The 27,957-nt window shown below is 37.9% G+C and overlaps 1 protein-coding gene across 4 annotated transcripts in view; it reads right to left on the reverse strand.

The window, feature by feature from the left end:
* Positions 1–2,051: 2,051 nt before the first annotated feature.
* Positions 2,052–27,957, reverse strand: part of pex14 (peroxisomal biogenesis factor 14) — an 85,654-nt gene continuing 59,748 nt past the window's right edge. For 2 of the 4 annotated variants that reach the window (XM_048179294.1, XM_048179292.1), the window contains 5 exons: positions 27,505–27,590; positions 21,456–21,558; positions 15,469–15,566; positions 6,086–6,177; positions 2,052–4,982 (listed from right to left, as the gene is read on the reverse strand). In XM_048179294.1, coding sequence (XP_048035251.1) covers positions 4,523–4,982; positions 6,086–6,177; positions 15,469–15,566; positions 21,456–21,558; positions 27,505–27,590 — 839 coding nt within the window. In that variant the 3' untranslated portion in view covers positions 2,052–4,522. Of the gene's footprint in view, positions 4,983–6,085; positions 6,178–15,468; positions 15,567–21,455; positions 21,559–27,504; positions 27,594–27,957 lie in introns of all 4 variants that reach the window. The other 2 variants (XM_048179293.1, XM_048179291.1) reach the window with 1 other exon arrangement.

Below are 27,957 nucleotides of genomic sequence, written 5' to 3' on the forward strand. Positions count from 1 at the left end.
TGGAGAAGGCTTTCTGGGCAGGAATGCACTGCTTGTCCCATAAGACACTAAATGATGTACAAGTGCATTTATTACAGCAGCCCCTATAAATCTGAGCCTGGCCTGAACTCCGGGGAGAGGTTAATGGATTACAAAGGGATGCGGTATCGAACCTTTGAGAAGTTTATACACCACATCAATATGTGCAAGGCTATTGATCATTTAGACCTTGACAGACAAATTAAATTCATAAACTTGATAATGCACTGGAATATTTGTATTGCTTACTACAGTGGAATAGGGCCCTTTTTTACATTTTTTTAAACACTGCTGCCTTAAGACCAAGGTTTATCGACTGAAATTCACTTAATAGAGTCGACTGAAAACGCCAAGAAGAATGCTGATATAATGTGAAATTTAGAGGAAGATTAAGTCCTTAGTTAATACTGCGCAAACTTTATCCACATTTTCTTTTAGGTTGCTGAACATCTTAGGTTACTTATGCAAATTATTATATATAAAAATATGTAAATAATTATACATTTAATAATTTGTACTTATATAAATTGAAAAACATAATTTAAATTATTTTCATTTATTTTTTGGGGCTTTTTGCCTATGTTGGATCAGGAAGGCAACTGTTCCAACACAGGCGAAAAGCCAACAAACAAACATATTCGAAACATTTACATTAAAGAATTAGTTCACTTTAAAATGAAAATTACCCCATGATTTACTCACCCTCAAGCCATCCTAGGTGCATATGACTTTCTTCTTTCAGACGAATACAATCGGAGTTATATTAATAATCACCCTGATGCTCCTAAGCTTTATAATGGCAGTGCATGGACACCACCTGTTTGAAACTCGTTTGTGTATGAAAAATATCCATGTTTAACAAGTTATAAAGTAAAATATCTAGCTCCCACAGACCGCCTTCCGTAATCAACTTAAAAAGAAAGTGTAACGCCTCTCGTAGTTAAAAACGCTTACGCCTATGTCTTACTCCTTCCGTAGTCAACTTATGAAACAAGCCTAACTGACGCGACGTCAGTTACGTTTTTTTAGTTGAATACGGAAGGCGGTCTGCCAGAAGCTAGATATGTTACTTTATAACTTGTTACATATGGATATTTTTCTTACACAAACGCATCGTTTCACTTCAGAAGGCCTTTATTAACCCCCCGGAGCCGTGTGGAGTACGTTATGGATGGACGGACTGGACTTTTTTGAGTTTCAAACAGGTGGTTTCCATTCACTGCCATTATAAAGCATTATAAAGCATCAGGGTGATTATTAATATAACTCCAACTGTATTCGTCTGAAAGAAGAAAGTCATATACACCTAGGATGGCTTGAGGGCGAGTAAAGCATGGGGTAATTTTCATTTTAAAGTGAACTAAACCTTTAAAGAATTTTTCATTAAAGGTTTTGTTTTATACATTTTTGCAATATTACTTGAAACTGTCTTTACTAACTGATAAAAGACTATTTATTAGGTGCACTGAAAGGAATAATATTAATATACATCATCTGTGCACGAGGTAGGGCCTTAAAAACATCAGCCAATCGGCCCTTTGGCTTGTCAATCACTGCCGTGACGTTCCTTGTGAGAGACGAGCGCGGCTGCGCGCTCCAGTAACTTTCCACACTCTACAGGCGCCGCATGCAATGTTTTTGTCAGGAGACAGGAGTAACAACTGCAGATTATGAGTTAGCTGCGGTGAGTCCGACATAATGAATCCACTAACACAACACAGCGAATGCCGGTGGTAAACACTCGTGTTCCAATACTAGTGCACGAGTTTTGGGAGGCGTTCCCATGAAATGAGCTGTGAAGTTGCGGGGTTGTTCTTACGCATGTGCTCATTTCAAAAACTCACTAACAGTCTTTGGTTTCTCAGTCGACGAAAAGATCCTCTGTATCACCTCTGTATTTAATGGATATTTGATACTTTCTTATTTTTACAGTAAACATTGTATGTTGTCTTTTTTTGTCACAATGAAACCTTGATAGCAAAGTTATATTTATTCCTGAATGAAATGAAAAATCAACAGTAGAAACAAGAATATTTGTGTTAAATCAAATTTATTACAATTATGTACATTCATCTTTTCATACCAGAATAATTTCTCTGTGACAAATACCAGCAGGGTGTCAACAACATCAATATACAGCAACACTGTGCAGTTCAGACAAACTGTTACAGACCTTTGACTTAAGCTTACTTATAAAACCGATCCAACACACACACGCACACACACTCTAGACTCACATAAATGAGAACAAATGCTTAAATCCCTAATCTGAATTGCTGAAACTGAGCAGCAGGATGTAGATTCCTAACAAAACGGTCATAAAAACAGTTGGAGATGAGAATGTCATCTTAAAAGAGGCACTGAATCTGTGGCTTATATGATGATTAATTCAGTAGCCCTCACAGCGGCTTTACAATGATTAGCTAAAATTTGCAAACTATGTTGTTTGAAGGCCTCTGCCGCCACGCTACCAGAAACAACCTGCCAGTAGCAGGAACTCCTGAATGTGGTTTTAAGCAGAATTGGTACATGCACACACACTCGCACTAAAGCTCCGTCTCATTTCTGAAGCAGACGGTCTTCCTTCCTTTCGCTTAAACAGCTAACTATCTGGAATTCTGCAATGCCACTTCTGACACCAACACAATGCAATTTACCTTCAAGATCAAATGGACTTAAAGAATAATTCACCCAAAAAATAACATTTATTATCCCTCTCATGTCATTCCAAACAGCCTTTCTTCTGAGGAATGAAAATGTTATATTTTGTAGAGTCTTTATGCAACTTTTTCCAGTGTTCAGTCACCACAGCTGTTAAGCTCCAATATAAGATGCAGATCTGAATGATTCGTTCACGAATCTGACTGATACAGAAATGACATGAGAGTGAGTAATTTACAGATTTTTGTATTTTTATTTTTTGGCTGAACAATTCCTCTAACATTCACTTCACATTTGGATTTTTAGCTCAAAGCAACACCCAAATTTCAGGAAAAAAAAAAAAAAAGTCACTGCATATCAAATGAACACACGTGGGTTTCTCTTGCCATAGTATCATATGAATATATACTATTCTTGTGTGGGTTAGTGTTAAGTCAGCCCTAGTCTAGGAAGTAAGAAAACATACACACATGGCCAGACAAGTTGAGCTCTTTCATTGTGCCTTCGCATTGTGCCGCCGCAGACCCACAATTCACCTGGCTGCGCTGTAATCCGGTTACTCTGAAGGTCATTTGTTAAAAGTGAAAATGTCGCAATGGATCCGAGGCTCTAGTTCTCACTCCAGGATCTCTCTGGCTTTGTTTCTCATCAGCTGGCGAGTGAGTAATTTCATTAGTTAAATATTCATACGTTACTCTCCGTTTGCATCACAGGGGAATTTTTTTTTCGTCTTTTTTTTTTTTTTATCCTCTCAGGACTTTCTGAGAGAAAAGCCCCCAAAGAGAAAAGCACAACTGTCAGCACCTCCGCTGAAGCATCCATTGTTTTACACAGTTTAATTACAAAACCCCAGCACCGTTTCATGTTAAGATTATTCACTGCAGGAGGCCTATATAATTTGGACTGGAGGGTTTGTCATGTAATATAATACAATATAACAGCCTTTCAGTATTAGATTTCCGATTTTAGCCTCCTTGACATTTCAAGCCGCATGAACTAATACATCTGTTATTTGTCGATCATTTGATTATTAACATACTTCATAAACCAAATCAGCTACCCTGCTGGAGACCGGAGAGATACGACCGAGACAAACACATTTCTCTTTCGCCTCATTGTCTGTGTTCTCATACGTGTTTCCCTCCCTCTCTTTCTTTCTTCCACACAAATCTCAAATCCTCTGATCACAAAATACAAGGCCGCTTTGTTACACAGCCTGCTGTAGCAGGGCGTACTACACAATCTCATACATTTGAATTTGAAGGAGAGTTTCTTCACTACGACAGAGTACAAGCCATTTCCATGAAGAATAAGCTGATCCAACAGTGTTGGGACTGTGAACTGAACACAAATCCAACGGCATCAGATCAAAACTTACTGATTCTTTGGTGCCTCTAATTTGTTGCTATAGTCCCTACACCGCAATTGCCCTCTACACTTAAATGGGTTTTTTTGGAGCACGACTGCCTCTATTAAAAAAAAAAAAAAAAGCTAGCTAGCATTTAGGGGAAATGTATGAACTGACTGATTGCAAAAGAAAAGTCATAATTCTCTCATTGTCTATCCAGAAATGTCTGTTGCTGTGCTTGTTCAGGCATGCAGAAGGTTTGTGCCGACAGTCTGGTTTGCACGTTGAAAGTTTGCATGTTGAAAAGTCGAAAGGGTGAAGAGCTGCAGTGAAAGGAGCACAATCCACCTCAGCTGCCGCTCTCGTACGGTGTTAAATGATGCTCACGGTAGCCGTTTTACTGCAACCGGGGTGTGATATCAGAACTTAAATTAACTCTCAGGAAACCTGGGAAAAGGCGATCGGACGGATGAAGTTTGGTTGCGGGGTTACTCTCTAATCAACCTCGCTCTCGTTACTCGCCCCCTCTGGACGCCGCAGTTTCTCCACCTGCTCGTTTATCTGTCCATCACCTCCTCTCCTGTCCTCTGTCTGCACGCTCAGGCGGTCTTCCTCATCCGCGCGGGTCACGTCGTCATCCTCGTCTTCTTCCTCGTCATCCTCTTTCTTTTCCTCCTCCCCCTGAACTTCCATACGGACCTGATCTTTCAGGTCCAGAGGGAGAATGGAGCCCAGGCCGACATCTCCGTTCAGGCAGTGTGAACCCGACGGAGTGGCCTGGGAGCTGTTGCCCTCTTTGATGGGGGAGGAGTTGGCCGATTCGTTGCTAACAGGCGAGATATCGCTGCTGCTGTTGGTGTGGTTGACCGAGGACGGGTTGGACAGTGACCCAGGTTTGAGAGGAATTTGCCAGGAAGGGATTTTGGGAACGGAGGGTGAAGCGGGGAACTGTCTCCTGAGAAGAAAGAGGACGTGAATAGAAAATTACAAGAGTTTTCTTCAAACCGTTTGCTGAAATCTCTCACAAACAAGAGTGCACATTGTGCCTCAGGCTTGATTCTGACTAAAATATGCACAAGCTAGTCCAGCTATTGTGCTTTGGAAACACAAGCAGATTTGTCAGTATGGAAGTACATGAGAGATTATGTCCATATGTATGTCACACCTGGCATCCGATTCAAAACAAAGCATGTCTTCACAACAAAAGTAAAACGAATTCAAAAGCGACTTCAGATATGTACTGTCAGGGTGGTTTCGTTTGAATGTACGAGGCAACAAGTTGAGCAGATGGTGAGCTTGGTTTGTATTTACAGCAAGGATCTCACATCTTGAGAAGGACAACCAGATGAAACATTCAGACACTGGAAGAAAAAGGTAATTATAGCTTAAAATGTTTAATGAGAGTGAAACAACAGACAAATGAAAGCTTTTATCTGTGTGAATTTCAGATGTATGAGATTACTTGGATCTCAATTTGCATGATACATACATAATCAAGTAAACATTAATGAAAGTGAGGGAAGATCCATCTTAGGGCACTGAGGGAACCTGTTGGATGCATCAGGCCTCATTAACCAGTAATGAGCCGGTTCCAGCTACATGCCCCGGTGAAGAGAATGATATGACACATACAGATCAAACCACTTCAGACACATTTATCTTCCGAACCGTCCTAAGGAATACAAATATCAGCTGCCCTGAGTGAGAAACAACGCGCTCCGCTTATTTACATAGCGATAATACAAAACTCGCATGTTGGAAGATCTACTAGAGTCCTGATGAACAGCTTTTGCATGGCAGACCTTAGTGTAGATGCCACATTTAAGTGACTTGAAAATAGGTCCATGGTCCATGTAATTTTTCCATGTAATTCTTTTTTTTGTATGGAATTTGTGGAGACATTTTAATGCTACATCAGCTTGAAAATTTACACCCGCATATACAACATTTTGAATTAACGTCCCTCACGGTCTCATTATCACCCCTGTCAAATCAAATATAGCGTCTATTATGACTAAGGTCTATTGTTATTGCTGATTAATCATGGAAAACAGTTACCTGCTGAGAAGAAGCCCCTTAAGAGATACAATCTCAGCCTTGAGTTCACTGATGCTCTGAGACTCCAGCATGCGGTTGGTGGCAGATGAGGCCTGAAGAGAGAAAATTACAAATAAATGATCATCATTTTTGTTTTGAAAACAAATTTAAAAACACTTATTATTTACTACTATGGGCTTTCTACACTTGAAACCAAGTGTTATTCTTAACCCACTTACACACAATCCTGGTTAGCTTTTAAAATGCTACCTAACCCAGGGTTAAAAACTGACTTTTACACATGGTTTAAAAAGATGTTAACCCTCCACTGTCTTTAAATATTCCCTAGAATGTGAAAATTCTGTCATATCTGGACTTACTCACCAAAACCTGTTATATTATTATGCAGCATATGCAAAAATGTCAGATATCTGTTGAAGTGTGACTTTCTAATTTGATTTGTCAGAGTCACTCAATGAACAAAATAATCTGATGCATTCAAACTGTCAATATGAGACAATTAAAGTCCTCAACGTCATGATATCAAACCACAACTGCACTGACGAATCCCAACTACTGTATCTTCTCCACCCATAAGGTCAGGATCTTTCAGAAAAAGGCTAAGGGAATTAATCATGCCATTTTTACATATTTTTCCATATTGCAGACTGCTGATTTGAGCAGGACAGAGGTGTTTGATAAGAGGTCTCTGGCACAACAATGGAAGTATTCATCAAGTCAGAGAGGTTTTTATTAAAAGAAGCCTTATCACTAACTGCTTGCCACGGGATGAATTGCTGAAGGGAGTGATGGCCAATTGAAGTGGCCAGCAAACATTTGAATAGCAAATGAATTCAAGGGAAAAAAAGCCCTAAAAAAATCCATCCATCATTTTTTTTTTTTTCTCCAAATAGACAGGTGGTTGGTTTTGTCAATTTATGAAATGAAACCCTCTTTACACCTATACATTTCTATTTCAATTCTCCAAACGTTCTGACAGATCAACCCAGGCTCTCAAGCCCTGTTCGCAAGCAAACCCCGTTGCTGTACGGCTACATGGAGCAACTGACTCTTTGAACCGTCCACAAACAAACAGCCCTCATTTACCCCACAATCCCATTCCAGTTCTTCTGCCTGCCGAGGGGGGGGTGGGGGAGGAAAGCAGGAAGTGGAAGTGGAAAAAAGGACTGGGGGGGAAAAGGAAAATAAAAGTGTAATTAAGAACGTCAGAGTCACCGGGGGCGGCTAGTTAGAAAGCAGAGACCCCCTATCGAGAGGAGAGGGATAACTCGGACTCTTCCACATGTAATTAAATCTAAAGTAAATTAATTGAATCACATCTGAAAAGGATCAGACTCATTTACAGCGAGGGCTGGGGAGGGACGGCGGTTTTGTCTCCTTTCTGCTCCTAAAGCCCTCAGATAAGTGTGGCATTTTCGAAGAGGCCACATCTGATCCGAGCCGAGCGCATTAGGCCTGGTGAAGACACTCTTATTACAGGCCTCACCTCATTATGGCCATCTTAATCCCACACTCCCCACGGCACCCGGTATAATAAGGCTGGAATGTACCTCTTGCTCATTTTACCTTTGTAACGGGAAAAAAAAAATTAATTGCTTCGGAGGCTTAGCTTACACTTCTCGGACATAAAATCTAAATAATATTTTAACAGAGGCTACAAAGCACCTCTCAGCCGGCGGTGTTTAAACTTCCACCGTTGCAATTCTTCATTTCGAGAGCCGAACACGCACGCACACACACACACATTTAGTGATGACCGTTTAATTGCTGCTAAAGGCCTTTCTCTGCATGTCTTTGACTGTGTGAGCAGCCATCCAGTCAGAGGGGTCAGTGCAGTGTGATCGGGGTCCGTCACCCTCTTAAGTGTGAACAAAGCTTCGCTACAGTCTGGGTAATTATTTAAGGAGGTGGAGCGTACCGTACAAGAGAGGTATATGCACGTACTTACACCACAGCAACAGCCAGACAAGGAATACATTAAAGCGAATGTCTGCAGAACATTAACAACGGATAATATCTTAACAAGCCGAGTAAAGAATGTCTGAATGCAAATTAATTCACTGCTTTCCTCTCTGATGCTATTTCCACCAAGAAAAGCATGTATATTTATGGTGGAATCAGCTCGAAAATAAATCCCAAGGGAGTGTTTTCTGGTGAAAACACTGCTACAATTTATTTGAGTCTGTTTATTCACTTTCCCAGTGGCAGGGCTTTCCGCACTGGAAGAAAAGAAAAAAAAAAAAAAAAAATCGAAGCGCCCCTAATCTTCCACGAGCAGCCACTAATAAAGACAGCTATCGTAGGATTCAAACGGCACCGCATTTAAACTTAACTACTTGTGATGATAATGGTTTATACTGTATATGTGGAGAATGAGATACAACATTCTGCCTGTTATTCAATATTAAATATTATCAAAGGAGAACAAGGTGATTTTGCTTAAAAAATACAAACTCTTAAATTTAACTCCACAGACACACATTCTACTCCATTCTAGTTCAATAATTCAATGATAGCAAATGAGTTTCACAAAAACTTGCTGAAAATAAAATATATATATATACATAACATTTACTCAAAAGTCACTAAAATCATTTTAAAACAGAAATTGTATGATGAAGCAGTGGGTAGATTTCGGAAGTGACAAAACACATGGTGGATGCAGATATCGAAACAGACAATATTAGCTGATATATGAGTCTACTAATACTCTAAAGCACTGTTTAAAAACATTTTACCATATTTAAATCCATTGGGCAGAAAATTAGCTCAGAAAATGCCATCAAGTCACTGTGTTCTGCAGAAGAAAGTCAGTCAATAATGGTTTGGAATATATATATATATATATAGTACAGTCCAAAAGTTTGGAACCACTAAGATTTTTAATGTTTTTAAAAGAAGTTTCGTCTGCTCACCAAGGCTACATTTATTTAATTAAAAATACAGTAAAAAACAGTAATATTGTGAAATAATATTACAATTTAAAATAACTGTTTTCTATTTGAATATATTTCACAAAGTAATTTATTCCTGTGATGGCAAAGCTGAATTTTCAGCATCATTACTCCAGTCTTCAGTGTCACATGATCCTTCAGAAATCATTCTAATATGATGATCTGCTGCTCAAGAAACATTTAATGTGTACAATTGTACAAAATATTTGTGTACAATATTTTTTTTCAGGATTATTTGATGAATAGAAAGTTCAAAAGAACAGTGTTTATCTGAAATCTAATCTTTTGTAACATTATAAATGTCTTTACTGCCACTTTTGATTGATTTAATGCATCCTTGCTGAATAAAAGTATTCATTTCTTTAATTTCTTTTCAAAAAAAAAAAAAAAAAAAAAAAATTCTTACTGACCCCAAACCTTTGAACGGTAATGTATAATGCTACAGAAGCTTTGTATTTCAGATAAATGCTGTTCTTTTGAACTTTCTATTCATCAAGGAATCCTGAAAAAAAAAGTACACAACTGTTTTCAACATTGAAAATAATCATAAATGTTTATTGAGCAGCAAATCAGCATATTAGAATGATTTCTGAAGGATCATGTGACACTGAAGACTGGAGTAACAATGCTGAAAATTCAGCTTTGCATCACAGGAATAAATTACTTTGTCAAATATATTCAAATAGTACACAGTTATTTTAAATTCTAATAATATTTCACAATATTACTGTTTTTTACTGTATTTTTAATTAAATAAATGTAGCCTTGGTGAGCAGACGAAACTTCTTTTAAAAACATTAAAAATCTTAGTGGTTCCAAACTTTTGGACTGTACTGTAAATATATATATATATATATATATATATATATATATATAAAATGAAAAAAAGTAATGTCTAGCACCTGATAAAGTACTTTGAGTATTTTTAGCAGTGCAAAGACAACGCATTAAAACTACACTTCTTTAAAAGTTCCAACTGACTTCCTTTATCAGTTAACAAAGACTATCAATCAGAATTTGAATAACAGTTTCGGGTGTGCATGATGAAATTTAAACAAAGTATGTAGCTAATCTACTGAGATGAAAAAGAAAATGAGCATAAACATGAGTATAAACTCATAAACGCATCCAAAGTTTGAGCGACTGCTACGGAGAAAAAGGCCCACTGTGCTCACAACACAGAACATACTTTATTTGTGTGGTTTTAAAAACATTAAAAAAAAAAAAAAAAATGTTTACTTAGCAGCTGAGGAAACAGGAGTCACCATGTGTTTCGGGTTAAATACACATTTCCGCATTAAAGAGTTTAATTGCCAAGCTTGGCGCATTCTGCACAAAGTGAAGAAACCTGAAAAGGCAACTCAGAAAACCGCACACTGAAAACGATACGCAGCCAAAAGGCTTAACACGTGTCCTTAATTTCATGCGCCGGACCTGAAAATTATTTCCCGAATTTCTCATATGGCTTTAGACAACAGGGCACCGCATCTCTCAAAACAAGATTTAAGATCAGCATGAAGTAGACTTTATGATTTGTTTAAAGGGCGTTTTGATGTGAAGTATACTTTACACACACTGCAGCTTTCCAGCAAGGCACTCATGACAAATGAAGCTTTTTAATTCAATCTGGAATTTGACAGAGAATTTCAGCCATTTGTACTTGACTTAGGACAGCTGTTGCAGACCATGACTGAAAGTGTTTTGAACAACAGATCAACGTTGTTGCATTTTTTCTGAAACTTGCAGAAGCGCGTCTCTTTAACAGCTGAAGTAAACCATAGCCGATTCTTTGGGGGGAAAGTCAGTTTATGGATGGCGAACTTCAAGAGAGCGACGGAAGGAGACTGGGGGATGTGAGAGTAGTGGTGAGTCTGCAATTCTAGCAAACTTCAGAAGGGTGAGAGATTCATATTTTCACTTCAATTTGTGCCAGGCCAGATGTGTTTGCATATGCTTTCCTACGGGATCCAGATGCTTCAGTAAAACACCCATGTGCTTAACAAGCTGTGGACATAAAACATGCCCTCGACTGCGATTCCAAAGCGCTTTTTGGAGAACGTTACAAGATGATTTATCACAGCATCGTAAGATACAAACTGTATCTTAGAGTTTCACATTCTGGCAATGTGTTTTCAGCAGGCGATTTCCCTCAGATGACTATTCGTTATAGATTATAAGCACATGTCTTCAGAAAGGATTTGAAGGCCTTATCATCATGAGGAGCATTCTTCTGAAAGATAATGACACCATAATGCATTAAATTAGCATGTGATAAAGACAGCAAAATCAGCACTGCCACAATAGACAAACAACAAAGATGACAACTCTGTCTTTCTGTGCATTCTTCTCTTTTGTTTACTGTTGACTATTTCTGAGGGTGGTGTGGCACAGTGTGTTTTTGCTTTGAAACGCATCAGCTAAATGACTATGTCCTTATGCTGCATTACATTCCTGAGATTCATGAGTTTTTTTGTTTTTGTTTTTTTACTTAAGAGTTTAGAAATCATATGTATGAATGTATGCATTTATTCATTTTCTGTATCTATAAAAATATCTATTACTTTATATTTATAAAAACATATATTGTGTATTTTAAAATAATTTAATTTATATTATAATATATACACCAATCAGGCATAACATTATGAGCACTGACAGGTGAAATGAATAACACTGATTATCTCTTCATCACGGCACCTGTTAGTGGGTGGAATATATTAGGCAGCAAGTGAACATTTTGTCCTCAAAGTTGATTTGTTTAGAAGGAGGAAAAATGGGCAAGCGTAAGGATTTGAGCGAGTTTGACAAGGACCAAATTGTGATGGCTAGATGACTGGGTCAGAGCATCTCCAAAACTGCAGCTCTTGTGGGGTGTTCCTGGTCTGCAGTGGTCAGTATCTATTAAAAGTGGTCCAAGGAAGGAACAGTGGTGAACCGGCGAAAGGGTCATGGGCGGCCAAGGCTCATTGATGCACGTAGGGAGTGAAGGCTGGCCCGTGTGATCCGATCCAACAGACGAGCTACTGTAGCTCAAATTGCTCAAGAAGTTAATGCTGGTTCTGGATAGAAAGGTGTCAGAATACACAGTGTGTCGCAGTTTGTTGCGTATGGGGCTGCATAGCAGCAGACCAGTCAGGGTGCCCATGCTGACCCCTGTCCACCGCCGAAAGCGCCAACAGTGGGCACGAGAGCATCAGAACTGGACCATGGAGCAATGGAAGAAGGTGGCCTGGTCTGATGAATCACGTTTCTTTTACATCACGTGGATGGCTGGGTGCTTGTGCATCGCTTATCAGAACACATGGCACCAGAATGCACTATGGGAAGAAGGCAAGCCGGCAGAGGCGGTGTGATGCTTTGGGCAATGTTCTGCTGGGAAACCTTGGGTCCTGCCATCCATGTGGATGTTACTTTGACACATACCACCTACCCAAGCATTGTTGTAGACCATGTACACCCTTTCATGGAAAAGGGTATTCCCTGGTGGCTGTGGCCTCTTTCAGTTGGATAATGTGCCCTGACACAAAGCAAAAATGGTTCAGGAATGGTTTGAGAAGCACAACAATGAGTTTGAGGCGTTGACTTGGCCTCCAAATTCCCCAGATTTCAATCCAATTGAGCATCTGTGGGATGGTGCTGAACACCTCGCAACTTACAGGACACCTTCAGGGGTCTAGTGGAGTCCATGCCTCGACAGGTCCGGGCTGTTTTGGCAGCAAAAGGGGGACCAACATAATATTAGGAAGGTGGTCATAATGTTATGCCTGATTGGTGTGTACATATATATATTTACTTATTTAAAAAATATTCAGGAATAGCAATGTTGATTTCTGTAATTTAATTAGTGACTTCTGATGTAACTGCATTAAAGGTCCCGTTTTTCGTGGTTTTTTGAAGCTTTGATTGTGTTTATAGTGTGCAATATAACATGTGTTCATGTTTCGCGTGTAAAAAAACACAGTATTTTTCACATAATTTACTTATCTGTATACGCTGTTTCCACTGTCATAAAAACGGGCTGATGACTTCCTTGTTCTATGAAGTCCCTCCTTCAGAAATACGTAACGAGTTCTGATTGTGCCAGCGGTTCCTGTGTTGTGATTCGACAGCAACTTAGCGCTCCTTGCCCGGAGAGGTCACGCCTCTTACCATAACGTGGAGATGCACGCGCTCAGTGTTATTGTAAACATGTCTTTAATTTTACCCTATCAATTTGAGCCGGAATCAGACCCGGTGATTGGACTGCGGGATGAAAATAACAGCGTTTCGACGACATGGCGACAAACACACTCTACAAACACAACTCTTGTGTATTCCTGTGGGCGGAGGTTAGTCAAAAAACTGTTTTAGTGACGTCATTAAAGAAGGAAGTAGAGGGATGTAGTCCAAACTGGCCGTTCGATGTAGGCGACTTCTGTTAAATAAAATATCTCGCTTGGCATTGAACTTTGAGCTTTAAAATTTTACAGATTTTATTTATACTCTAACAACAACATTACACACTAACTAAAGTTTGAAACATGGGATCACGAAGAACGGGACCTTTAAATACTGTATCGAATATAGAATAGTTCCATATAAAACAATATTGGATTTAACATCAAGTATGTTTTTAATGTAACCATCTCCCTTTAAATACTTAGGTCAGTTCAAGAATAATTTATGCAATTTTTTATTGTTTATTTGAAAGAATTAAAAGTGCAGTTACATGTCTTTTATTGTTCATCTGGTCGAGGTTGATATGGGATTTAAAAAGTAAGTAGTAATAAGTAATGCAATACTTTTTAGAGAAAGTAATTAGTACAGTAATCTAACTACACTGTTGAAGATGTAATTAGTAGTAGTAATTAATTACATTTTTTTAGAGTTAACTTACCCAACTCTGTTTATCAATAATAATTGTATAGGCAACATTCCAAACATTATTTACGAACACTAACAGTTTCCTTCTTAATTCTCTAATTGACAAACCCCAAACTCAAAGAAAATCCTACTGGTCCAGTTTTAGTTGAAGGGTGGGGGTTTAAATGAGGTCTCAGCCCAGATAAAATTAGCAGAAGGCAAATGACAGATAGAGGAGAGATCAGGAGGGGGCGGCAGCACTTCCTGTCCCTGGATGACTTGCTTGAGCGTTCTGGAGATGGTCGTACATGTTCTTTATGGAGCTCCCATGACATGCCTTGTCCTGCTGATGCACATTTTTCTCTTCTGAACGGCATATGAGCTCTGTCACTACTAATATTCACATCAGGGTGAGGCATCAGTCTCAATGTCACTGAAAAATGCCCCATGTTGTTTTAAACTCAAAGTGGCCTTGTTTTATAGAGGCTGCGCCCATGAAACTGAACGGCGCAATGACAATGCACACTGACGGCTTTATTTAAACTCAACAGATCAACAAAACAAGTGTCTACTATCATTCATATTATATCTGAGGAAATCACTGAACTGGGGAGGAATGCAACCTTTTTAGATAACTAAATTCCTTCAGCTTTTTTTTTTCTGCTTCCTTTTCTTGGGTTAGCTGAGTTCTTTTATTGCAAAGATATTTCAGACAATGAAAAGCAATTTATGCATTTCTGTCCTGCCAATTACGCAGTTTGAAACGACTTACGTAATGCACATGGAATTTTGTTTTCTGACGATGACTATGCAACAAAAAACACTGATAGGAAAATGTTGTTGGCTACCATTGACACATGCACCACAGAGGATCTCCATCTCTCAGACATGATGATTGTACGATTTGCTTTTTTCTAGACATTTCTGTTAAATTAAACCAAAATGTTGCTTTGTCTTACTGCAACTACAGCACTATTGGGACACATTTTAAGGGATAACTCTACCAAAACAAAGAAAAAAAATGTAATTTACTCATCCTCATTTTCGTTCCAAATTCAATATTATTTATTTTCTTTTAAATTATGATATTCTGAAGAATACAATAGTCTTTGTGTGATCAGAAGAGGCATAAAGTCATTATTGGCTGAACATTTTGCTCTCTGTTGCAACTCTTAAATTCCATTTGCACTATTGCATGTTTAATTAAGAAATGAACACAGCGAGTTTGACATCAGTGATGTGAAAGTTCAAGTCAAACCTGATGCTACGCCTTATTTGAATTTGATGAGATTTCAGAGCTGTGGTGAAGGGGAAGATTATCACTGAATAACGACTTAAATTTTGCTATCATTTACATAAAGCTATCATATAACTTCATAAGACCTAAGTAGTCATATGGACCACTTTTATGGTGGTTTCTGACAGTTTTGAAGCCCTCTAACATAAAAAAAGTATACTGGACTTTCTGCAATATATCTTTTTTTGTGGTCCATGGAGGAAACAGTCTATCAAAAACCAACAAAAACAACATGGAAAGAACATGATTTATTGATGAATGTTCATTATTTTTAAAATGTAAAGGCCTACCTGTGAGTTAGCCAGCTCTTGGGTCAGCTCCTGTATTTTCTTCTGTTGCTGGACCAGCAGCTCCTGCACTGAAGCCAGGGTCGTCTGCAACTGGGTGACTGCATCCAAAAACACACAAATAAAGGTAAGACTACACACAAAACATTTACCGGAACTTCACAAGCAAGAAAATGACAGCTTTAGTCAAGAACTAGTGCAAACTGACATATCTGTTTGTTTGAAAGCATTACCAACGATCAACACACAGTGGTTTTCTCTTTGATTTAGCCTTCAGCTCAATCAGTAATATAAGACACCTCTATTTGTACAAGATTAATCACCTACGTCTGCTCTTATATCAAATCAGGGTCTCTTAACCTCCATTAGCATGGGTTTGAAACGCTGGCTCTATCAAACTCTCCAAACAATCAACAAGATGGAAAAAAAAGCCGCTCATTTGGGAGGCAGCAGGGCTAGACACTACTGTCCTCACTAATCTTACTAAATACAGCTCATTTTCCTCCCTCTCTGAAGATTGAATTATTGTCAGATTGTGCTGGTCCCGAGGATTAGAGAAAGCCCAAGAAAAACAGCCCTAGCAGGGCCAGAGTTGGTGTTATTAATGGGGGTATCATTTCAAATAACCCAGAGCACAAGTTGCTCTCCCCCTGTTTCCAGTCACACATGCATTCCCAAACAATGCATTAAGTTTCCAAACTGATTATGTTACAGAAAACCAATAAACGCCTCTATAAATCATGCTCTGTAAAGTGTTAAATCAACTCTAATTGGATTAACATCAGCAGATATTATTAGCTGCCGACTGTTGGCTCTCCGGCGCACAGTTCCAGGGCTCTCCTTTCATAGAAACAGCCTTTCCACTTTCTGCTTAAGAGCTGTTACATGTTTCTTTCTCTCACAGCCTTTGTCTGTCTCATTAGGTGACTACTTACAGAATAAGAGACGTTGAACAGTTTTTCTTGCTGAATAATGATTGTACAAACTCAGATGACTATATTAGTATTAACATGAGATCTGAAATTCAATTTATTAACCTGTCTTCCAAAACATATATATATATAAAAAAGTTTTTATAAAATTTCAACCCTCACAGAGGGTTTTTTCACAGCCTACCTGACTGAAAGGCCTCATTAATATGCAAGTCATTTCAGGTCATTATTATGTGATTCTTTTGTCTTCTCAGGTGAGAATCACCCATTATTCATGATGATTCACGCCTCCACGCATACTGTGTTTCTTGACCAAAGATGTTTTAGAAAATTTAAATCTCTCTATTGTTTTATATGAACAAGCAGGCAGCATAATTTTTACCTCATTTTGAAGCAAAAACTCTAGTCTACAACCTCCAATACCCAGAAGCCTTGTGAACAAAGATTTAATATATATTTTTTGGCTTTATTTCAGTGACTTAAGTTTTTTGTTTTTTCAATAACCACACATAAACGTTATTACTTCAAAAACACAAACATGTACATACATGTTCCTCACATATTATTGTAGCCTAGTTTGTGCTGAATACAGTGTAATGACACTTTTTCCATTAATATGTTTATGAACAACTGAAAAAAGCACAAATGTCAGGGCATGTCAAAACTTCTCCAGGGTCCCAAAAATCCTCAGACCCCTGAGGGTTAAATGAACTTTTTTTTTTTTCAGGCTCCTATGTTTAGGTTCAGTAATTTATCTTAATGGCAATGAAAAGATTATTAGTCAGTTATTGAAATGCCTTATTTTCAAAAATGTCACTTTAGGTCAATTCATTGGTATTTAACAAATTTTATTGTCTTTTCCTGCAAAACCAGCTAAATCCATGCACGCTTTTTGCGTAAAAACCTCCAAGTCCATCTTGTTTCACTTTGTCATGGGTGGAATAGAGCTGTTTTTTAATGTAGGTTATGTCCGTTTCTGCCAAAGTTACAGAAAGCACACAAAACACTGTTGTGTTTACATGCTACTCACAAAATCCTGTCATTGCCACTGTAACGATTTTCTTTAACCTTAGAACAGACAGAATTATGAGGTTGATGACATATTCTTTTGCCAGTGACTGAAACTGCCACAGGTTCATCCATTTCATCATACTCCTCCATCTTGTTTAGTTAAAAATCTCTTTAATCAGGATAAAAACGTGCAGTTCGACAACTGAAAACCAGCTCATACGCACGCCGTCATTCATCTTGAAATCATATGATTTGATTTGTGTCTTCTGATTGGTTCTGTGAACTCAGAACTCTTGCTTTTGCTGGCAAAGGGAAGTGGCATTTAGAGGTTTCTGCCAAAGAACCGGTATTTCTGAACGGGCAGAGGCTGGGATTTAGCGGGTTTGAAGCAAAATTATTTGATGAACGTATACTCTCTGCGGACAGTATTCGCTCAATACCGTTATCTTATTTTTGACTGGCGTTTAGCGGCTTTTACATCTGAAGTCTTTGTGTGATCATGGCACATTTACCGAAAGACACCCTTGAGATTTCAAATAGCCTATTCCTTAGAAGCACAGGTTACTGTACATTAAGCCTATGGTGCTCAAAAGGGTGATGCCGATAGCCTAGTGGTTAGTGCGGCGACATATGGCGCAAATACGTTCACGGCAACCCGAGTTCAATTCCCGTCTTGAGGTCCTTTGTCGATCCTGCCCCCCTCTCTCTGCCCAATGCTTTCCTGTCTGCTCTCTACTGTTCCATCTGAATAAAGACACAAAAAAACCTATAAATATAACTTTAAAAAAAAAAAAGAAAAAAAAAAAAAGGGTGATGCAGGCTTGAATACAGCTTTCCACATTTCACAACTTCCTTTAATCTTTTTCTACCCATCATTTCCTGTTATCTTTTTTCTATCCTTTGAATAAAATAACTAGAAGGTCTAAAGTAAAAGCAAAAATCTGTTCTAAGCAAAAATGCCACTACAGCCTACATCAACCACAGCAATTCCTGTGATATTACACTGCGAATCAGCAGCAACTGCACTAGACCTGTAAACTAACCAAACACTCGCTTCATACTCAAAACACAAGAAATAATGTCTACATTTAGTGTGGCTCAAGTTTCCACAAACGTTGCCTTTGGAGAAAACAATTGGGCGAATTTGAGATCCTGCAAGTGGCTTCGCAGCTGCTGCGAGGAGGCAGACAGTGTGTATAGCGTAAATTATTCAGTAAATACCTCAATATAATGTACACTGCATATGTCCGGGCCTGTCTGAGGCTTTATTGGCCAGCTGGTCACCAATATGCTCTCCGCAGACAAAGAGACCAAGCAGCTAGTACAATTCCATTACAGCCAGCACAAGCGCGAGTGCGTACGACAAAGTGCTTCCAAGACCTGTTCATTAATTGCGTGTGGAAAGTTGTTGGGAAATCATAATGGGAGTCAAGGCCTACAATCAAAGGCTGCAAGAGTAATGGAGCCACATTCAAAGGAATACATCACTCCAGCACACTTGGCACTAGAGAAATACACAAACTTTAACAAAGGAGTGCGGGCAATTGGCAAGAGCGGCAGTCACTTGCTATTACTCACGTTGTGAGAAGTGGGGGAAACTCACTCCGTAATTGCAACCCTCTCCCAAACTGTTAACTGAAACAGTCATTAACTACAATAGCAACTTGGCTACTGCAGCCACAGCAAATTAGATCAGCGGCGTGACTGACTGAGTGACTGGGGGTAGGTACGGCTCTTCCAGAAGAAAACGAGAGAGTGGCAGAGGGAAGGAGGGAGGGAGAGAGAGGGGGAAAAAAGATGGTCAGGAACAAGTGTTTCACAAAGGAAATATGAAAAGCAGCTTCAGCCCGGAAAAATATAAATACTCTTATCATCTGAATGTGACGCTAAACAAAACAGGAATCCTGTTAAAACCAAACAAAATGAGGGCAGCGTAACACAAAGGAGGCTTTTTTTGCATATATGAACCAAAATGGCAATGAAGAAGCTCATTTGATAATCAGATAAAGAAACCCACATCAAGCTTGCACGCAATGGCTCACAATCGACTGGCCTTTTGGTAACCCTCCCCAAACTAAAAGCTAGGCAACGGACAGAGTAATGCAGAAACGCAACCGACTAAAATCACCCGCCTTTATCCTAAATGCCTCAAATTTGCTTATATTGATCTCCTGGATAAGGAAAACAATACTATATGCATAACAGAAAACTACATTGAGATCAAAAGTCCATGCATAGATCCAGATTATTTACATGGCTTTATAAGCAAATATTATTATGGATAAATGGCAAGCATACTCTAAAAAAGTCTATTTTATAAACAAGTCTTTTGTCTATCAGAAGCCAAGAGTGCCTGCTTTGCATGAGCTGATTACACCTTCACAGACTGTGTGTAACATATCAACAATTTTCAAAATTCAAATGTTTACATGTTAAACGGCTAGACTGGGAAGAAGAACTTTTCATAGCAGAAATCTTCTTTCCCCCCCCCCTAACAGTAGTAAGCCCTTTAACTTATTACACTCAATTCAAACCGAAAGGTTACAACTGAAAATAAAATATGTAATTATAAGTAAAAAGATGTAAAATATATAATAATAATAAAATATGCAATAAAATTATGTCTTTTACTGTGACGCTGAAAATAATAGTTTTTAGGATGTTTTATCATATGTGAAACCTAGAATTAAACCTAGAATTAAAGGAATTCAATCTTTTTTAAAAAGAAAAAAAAGAAAGCCAGGTGAAAATTCAGTTCATACTCAGCACTTATAATGCAGATTAATCTTCATAAACACTAATAATTTAATTTTAAATTACTCTGTTAAATGAATATACAGTTTTTATACTGTACATTATAATGTTGTGAACCCTAAAATTACTTGTAGCATACAAAAACATTTTATTTAATCTATTTACAAAATAATAAATTATTTTAATATCAGATATTTATCAGTTATCAAGAATTATGGGTTTATCAGTATCAGCCAGAATTTCATTTCCCTATTTTTAATGGTTAAATATATGCAAGGAAGATAAGACCATTCATCAAATATGCAAATAGACATAAGGGGAAAAAAAAGACCAATTGTAATTCAACATGCAAATATTGTGATTGAATCACTGTCTGTTAGATTTCGAATAGCGAATATTCTATATTTGGTCACACACCGTTTACTTTAATCTTTAATCTTAATTTTAACTTTAAAAACTTTACATAAAACAACAGATAACACAAATAGATTTTAACATAAATTTGAAGGATAGCGCTCCAAAGGCTGAAATTATATACTTATATATATATATATATATATATATATATATATATATAAATAAAAGACCCTTGAAGTTTCATGTTAACCAGTTCAGGATGAACTAACTGTAGAAGTGTAATCATTTCAAGGCTTAGAATAAAACCCTAACCAGAATGTTTGAGGAATATCAGAGTGCTGCCTTGCATCCTCCATTGTCTTTCTTTAGAAAAAAAAAAAGTGAATTGTCATTTACACAGAAGGAGCCACCCGGCTGTAAGCCGACTGCGGCACTAACGAGACAAAGTTTCTTCGGGAAGTGTCCCGCTTTCATGGTTGCCGGGATGTTTAATTACACCGGCTGCGTAGTGGGTAAAGAGAGGGGGAGGAGAGAGGAGGAGAGGCATCCCTCTCTGACAGCCTAGCTGAGATTCCTCACCTGTCCAAGGCGGGAGACGCACCTGTCACCGCACACTTAATCACCAGCGCACTCTGGGCCCAACCGGGGAGCCACACCACCACGCCGAAAATTAAAATGAACTTTCTTGCCACGCAGTTAAGGCAGCAAAAAAAAAAAAAAGAAACGCTGTCATTCCTCTTCCCCTCATTAATATTCTGAGGTTAAGAGCTTTTCAGCGAAACGTAATTAATTGAAGCTGAGCTGACAGTAAACAAGCAATTTCAAATTAAAGCAAAATGACAGGACCGTCATTTGTAAAATGTGAGCAGATTTTGGCGACAGATAAATGAAGGAAAATGTTAAGGAGGAAAAAGTGATGAAGATATTAATCTTCACCTGTCTGTGTCAGCGTGCCACTCATATCCGCGATGTTGCTCTCGATCCGTTGCAGATGCTTCTTGTCCTCTTTGCTGCCCATAATGAGGGGAAGGATGTATTTCTGCAATTAAAAACATGGCACGCTATTAGAATTCCACTCAGGAACAGGGAAAACAGGCCTGTGGACCAGGACACGCTCTGTTGCTACGTCGACAAATAGACAAAGGGCTAATCTATTAGCGTTAGCATCGTCAAACCAAAACTTAACCCTCACTGAAGGCTTCTTATGTTCACAATTTTTTTTAAAGAGCTTTACTACATTTATTTGATAAAAAAATTGTGAAATATTATTACAATTTAAAGTAACCATTTTGTATTTTAATATATTTTGAAATGTAATTTATTCCTGAGATAGCAAAGCTGAATTTTCAGCAGATGTTACTCCAATCTCCAGTGTCACAGATGTGCTGCTTAATATTTCTGTTAAAACCATGATACATTTTTTCAGGATTCTTTGATGAACAGAAAGTTCAAAATAACAGTTTTGTAACATTATACGCATCTTATTGTCATTTTATTTGATCAATTTAATGCATCGTATTCTTAACTGAATAAAAGTATCAAAAAAATCATAGTGACCCTAAAATGTTGAATGGTAGTTTTTATAATTTATCAGACTCTATATTTTTAAAACAATGAATGATCATAATTAGGTGACAGAATCTCTTGAGCAAATAAATGTATACAAAATAAAAGTACAAATTTTAGAAATACTAGAATACACACTAATTTATATAACAAAAGTTGAAAATGAAAATGACATTTTCGTAAAAAGAAGGCCTTAAAACGACAAGCAGGGATTCAAATAGCTAGATGAAGTAATTATGAATCAGACTTATTACAACTATATTTGAGAGAGGGCAGATAAAGACTGTTTTACTATAGATTCTAGTACATCAGCACCATATATCAGAAGGGGGAAAAATCCACACAATGCTAATGTTTGTGCTTGATTTCACAGTATCAAGTTCAGTATTGTGTTTGGCAGAGGCAGATAAAACATCATTATATGAATTATGATTAATAGGCCTGCATTCATGCTGAAAAAAACAGGACCTTTTGTTTTTTTTGTTTTTTAATCCCTCTCAAAAGTCTTGTGGTTTTCTCACTTCATCCAGAGTAATTTGCCTCAATGGCTGACACCGAGGCCAAGAATTAAGCATCGGGGCATGACTCTGGGTTCAACATCATTAAGTCTTTTAGCCCACAGGCTGGCTTCTCCATTTGAACATGTCACCTTCTGAGGACAATTGCTTGTCAGAGTTTAAGCCTTGTAGAACAACATCTCCAAACACCGAGCAAAGGTCAGACGGCTAGCGCTTCCACTAGCTGCCTCCCGGTTCTCACACCATGGCTGTGTTATTTCCAAAAGCACACGTCGATTTGTTTCCCTCGACAAACAAACAGCACATAGACGGGGAGATTAACATGGCATTTGGTGAATAGCTGGGTGCTGTAAAGCGTAATGTGCGTGTGCAGGCTCTCCGTCTGGAAAACAGTTGGCCTTAACAGGTTTTCACAGCGGCGCAACCGTTGTTGACACCGGCATAAGTAATAAACACTTTTAAGTTGAAAAAATCAGAATGAGTGTCAACACCAGGGTAGTTAATAAGAGAGCTGCTGTGAGCACTGTTTACAATGTGCTCTATAGCATAAATAAAGTGGAGGTGGAGGACGGGGCATATGGTGGCACCGGTGAGCTGTTCCTCTGACATGACAGCAGTGAGAGCTCTCGCACCAGGGAACTGCACCTCCAGCCACCGGCACAGATCCTATGAACAGCAGAGATGCACACGGGGGAGTGGAGAATCACAAACTGTGTGTGTGTGTGTGTGTGTGTGAGCATGAGACAGAGAATGAAAATGAGAAAGGAGTGAAAAAGAGTTACAGAGAACATTTCTAAAAAATAAAAAAAAAATAAAAATGAGAGTGGTGCTTGCCTGCGCACAAGTCACTTTCACAAAGCTGTGAACAGTTGCCACTGCATCACTACACGGTTTCTAAGGTGTTCAGAGTGTTTTTTTGCTGCTAGAACATCATTAGGTCCAAGTCAAAAGAGCTCAAAGCAAAGTCTCGATTATATTGTCATCTCTAATCATGCCTGGTTTTTGCACATTTTATTGTCCGCCAGGCAAATATCTTAGATCCAGTCTTTTAGTGTATTTGCTCATGGTTCATGGGTAATATACTAAGGTAAGCGTTTCTTTTTGGGGTTTTTTTTTTTTGGTTTTTTTAAAGAAAGAAAGAAATCTCTTACGTTCAACCAGGCTGCATTTATTTTATCAAAAATACATAAAACAGTAATATTGTGAAACATTATTATAATTTATGGCAAATAATAATGGCAAAGCTGAATATTCTGAAGCCATTACTCCAGTCTTCAGTAGGGCTGCAACAAATGATTACTTTGATAATAGATTAATTGAGTGATTACTAGAACGATTAATCGACTAATTGCCGATTATTTCACGGATTAATTAATGATTTCACTTTGATCGATTATTCAGCTTTTGCAATTAGTTAAAATATTGAGATATTATAAAATATTGACCTATTATAACTAAAAAATAAACAAGGAAATCACTTCAGCTTTTGAAAATGTTTTTTTTAATGAACTTTGAGCCAAATGAATAGACCAGTTAGACCTTCAGATTTTCTGCCCTCCTCAGAAGTCATCAACAGTCCATCTGATTCAATAACGAATTATTAGGAAATGTATCAGATATGTTAATTTTTCTTAAGAAAAAAAAATCTCAACTAATGCTTATATATATATATATATATATATATATATATATATATATATATATATATATATATATATATATATATATATATATATATATATATATATATATATACACATACATACACATACATATACATATATATATACATATATATATACACACATACATATATACACACACATACATATATACACACACATATATATACATATACATATACATATATATATATATATATATATATATATATATATATATAAGGGCTATCAATCGATTAAAAATTTTAATATAATTAATTACATACTTTGTGATTAATTAATCTAAATTAATCGCATACATAATTTTTTCTGTGAAAGTATTAAATATTTAAATTCAAATGAATCAATGAATAATCAGCATTAGTGACATTAAATTCAAAAACTCTTTTATTATTATTTTCACTGTTTAAATAATGGCCATAACAATCAACAATATGACCTAATATGCTAAGGAAATAAATTCAAAAGTGCTTCAGGAAGAAGATTTGATGATGTGTGCCGTAACACCAGAGGTTGAGTTAGACTTTAATTTTGTCCGTCATTTTGACGGACAGGTTCGTAAAAAATCCGTCATAATTTATTATTACCCATCATTTTAATTTCCATCTTTTAATTACAACACCACATTTAATTGCTTTTATTTTTGTTCACATTTTAATTGGTAATTCACACGTGAAATTTCTCTGTACTGTACTATAGGATACGTGTTGGTAGCCATTAAAGAAAACGTGGTTTCATATTTATGTTTAAATAGTCCTATGTTATGTTTTAAATTCATCTATTTGATTGTGAAAAGTGAATATATTGGGAGACACGGAGTGGGTCAGACATGATTTTGACCACTTCATGAAGTTTTGTTTGGTAGAAAGCCTTTCTTTAAAGGCTAGAAGCAAATATAGCAGAAAATATAATCATGACATGGAGGCGCGGGTGCGATCACTGGCGCGTGAACTGGAACGCGTCTTACATGAATGAACCGAAACTCAGCGTATAGGCTGCATGCCTCAGAGACATGAGAAATATTTCTATAGAAAGCATGAAATATCTACTTTAACGACGTGCTAGGTCGTACCTCCGGATTAGCGTTAACTCCTGGATGCTTTGCATTGATGTGGCAGCCTACTTTAGAGTGGATAAACTCCGGTGATATGCAAATTCCTTGCTGCAGACAACTTTATTTTTATCAACACTTCCATCAGGCCGTTTTTTATAAGTAAATGTTCCAGTCAATGATCCAGGCAGCGCCAGCGTGTTCTCGTCTCCCTCCTTCATTTTACAGTCGAATTGTGGCCAGAACTGCTCCAGGTTCAAAGGTCAATACAAAATGGATTAATCTGCGTTATTTTTTTTAACGCGTTATTTTTTCTGAGGTTAATTAATCGAAATTAACACGTTATTTTGACAGCCCTAATATATATATAAAAAAATTAAAAATTAAAATTAACAACTGATTTATATACAATTGCAGTTTTTATAATAACGCTGTAATAATAACTTTACCAAGGCCCTGTTTACACTAGTGCATTTTCGTTTTAAAATGAAAACGATCCTCGTCTACACTGGCGTTTCCACAGTGTTTCAGAAACAATTTCCGTCTACACTACATGACCGAAAACGCAAGTCACATGACCGTTCATGCACCCTGGCCGTGTGTGTAGAAGTGTAAACAGTTGCCTCTTGCGTATGTAGGTAGCTGCAGTATAAAAAAAAAACGCAGAGTTTAACTGCATAATGGTGCTAAAAATGACAACAAAGCCAGCAAAGCTGCAGTTCAGTCTCCATGTTATCGTTTACACGGTCATCAAGGATACGCAGAGCAAACGTGGGCAGCCACGCAATCGTTTTCAAAAGTCTCCATTTTGGTCCGTTTACACTGAAATGCAACCCCGGTGTTTTCAAACTAAAACGGGCTCAGCAGCGTTTTCAAAATCTCAATTTTCGAGGGCCGAAAACGCCGGAGTAGTGTAAATGACAGGCGTAATCATAGAAAAAGCTATGCGTTTTAAAACGGAAATGCACTAGTGTAAACGGGACCTGAAATGCAACCCCGGCATTTTCAAACTAAAACGGGCTCTGCAACGTTTTGGAAAGTCTCCGTTTTTGAGGGTCGAAAACTCCAGAGTAGTGTAAACGACAGGCGTAACCATAGCAAAAGTTATGAGTTTTAAAACAAAAACGCACTAGAGTAAATATCAATATAGTGCATATTTTTTTGAAAAATGCTCCTGGCTTTTCTCAGGTAAACGTGACATTAGGGGACAATGTTTACAAGCTGTTTTACTGACGTGAGACATGATACAGATTTCGGTAAGTAGTACTGTTTCTTTCAAGTTACCCTCTGATGTTCATTCATGTTTACTTGGTACTGTAACTAGGGTAGGGGATTTGTTCAAATAATAATAGTAACAATGAAACAGCAATAGTAGCAGTAATGACTTCCTGAGCAAGCACCAGTAATGGGAATGAGTGAAAACGAAAGTCGTTAAAAACGAGAGTTGATGTCACATTCTCAAAAAATCCTTTTAAGTATTGAACAAGCTACAGTTTCAGATTGCAAAACACTCTTGTCAAAGGAAAAAGTGACTTTTTCTGTTAAAATGACGGGTTTGGCTCACTACATTAATAACAGCAGTCATGTGGGCTTCTGCAGATGGAGACTGGCTTTATAAACACACGTGTGCTGAGAGCAGCAGAGGAACTGACTGACTGAAGTGGTCGAGTGCAGACGGAAGCTTAGGAAGCTAAACATGACTTCCTAATCATGACATCATGGGAGTTCCATTCAATGCCATTGCAAATGCTCGCTTAAAGGCCACTACTCCATTTTCTTTCTCTTATAAAACACAGTAATGGAGTCCACATGCCCCTGTGGGCAATGTGGGTTTACTGTCATCGGGAAACGGGGTCTCTCCTTTACGCAGTGGGGCCTGAGGGCCCACGCACCCATCCGTGCCCACGTACACAGTTATGTGGTGAAAGTATTGGAAAGCGGCAAGAGTACTGCTGCCGGGTTTTTCCGAAAGGGAAAACAAAGAAAAGATCTAGGGGTTGAGATGAGCTCATTCTGATGACGCTGGACAGATTGACTAACCACAGCAATTTACTCAAAATCATTGTAAAAATACTCACACAAAAGCAGAAATTCTGGGAAAAGTTTGAGTTCTCAGAATAATGAACACATTTTGAGAAATATGCTACTGGTGGCTATTACACACATACCCGGTAGAGATGATAGAAGCCAAAGGCCATTCCTGCCAGGATGACAGCCATGGCACTGTAGTCTCTCCATCTGTAACCTGAGGGACCTGCTGGGACAAACACAAATACAAGAAGCCCATCTATTAGCTAAACCCTGGGTAAACCTGTGGTGGACCTTCTGGTAGATGCCATATTTAATTTGACATAAAAGAAACAAAGCTGCGATGTATAAAAATACAGTATATTCAATGGCCTCATCCTGCAACACAGTTTCTGAGTTTTTATTTTATAAAACCATTCGTGTAATTTTTTCTTAAGATGGTGCTGGTACAGTAAAGGCCTTTGCACACTGAGTCCGAAATTTTCGCATGCGTTTTTTCGTATTCATAATCCTAAAAATTTGTCACGCACAGAGACCTTGCACACTGAGTCCGATGCGTATTAATGAATGCGTTGCGGGAAAAAAAAAAAATA

This window comes from Megalobrama amblycephala, linkage group LG24 (assembly GCF_018812025.1).
Source record: "Megalobrama amblycephala isolate DHTTF-2021 linkage group LG24, ASM1881202v1, whole genome shotgun sequence".
In the NCBI taxonomy this organism is placed as follows: domain Eukaryota; kingdom Metazoa; phylum Chordata; class Actinopteri; order Cypriniformes; family Xenocyprididae; genus Megalobrama; species Megalobrama amblycephala.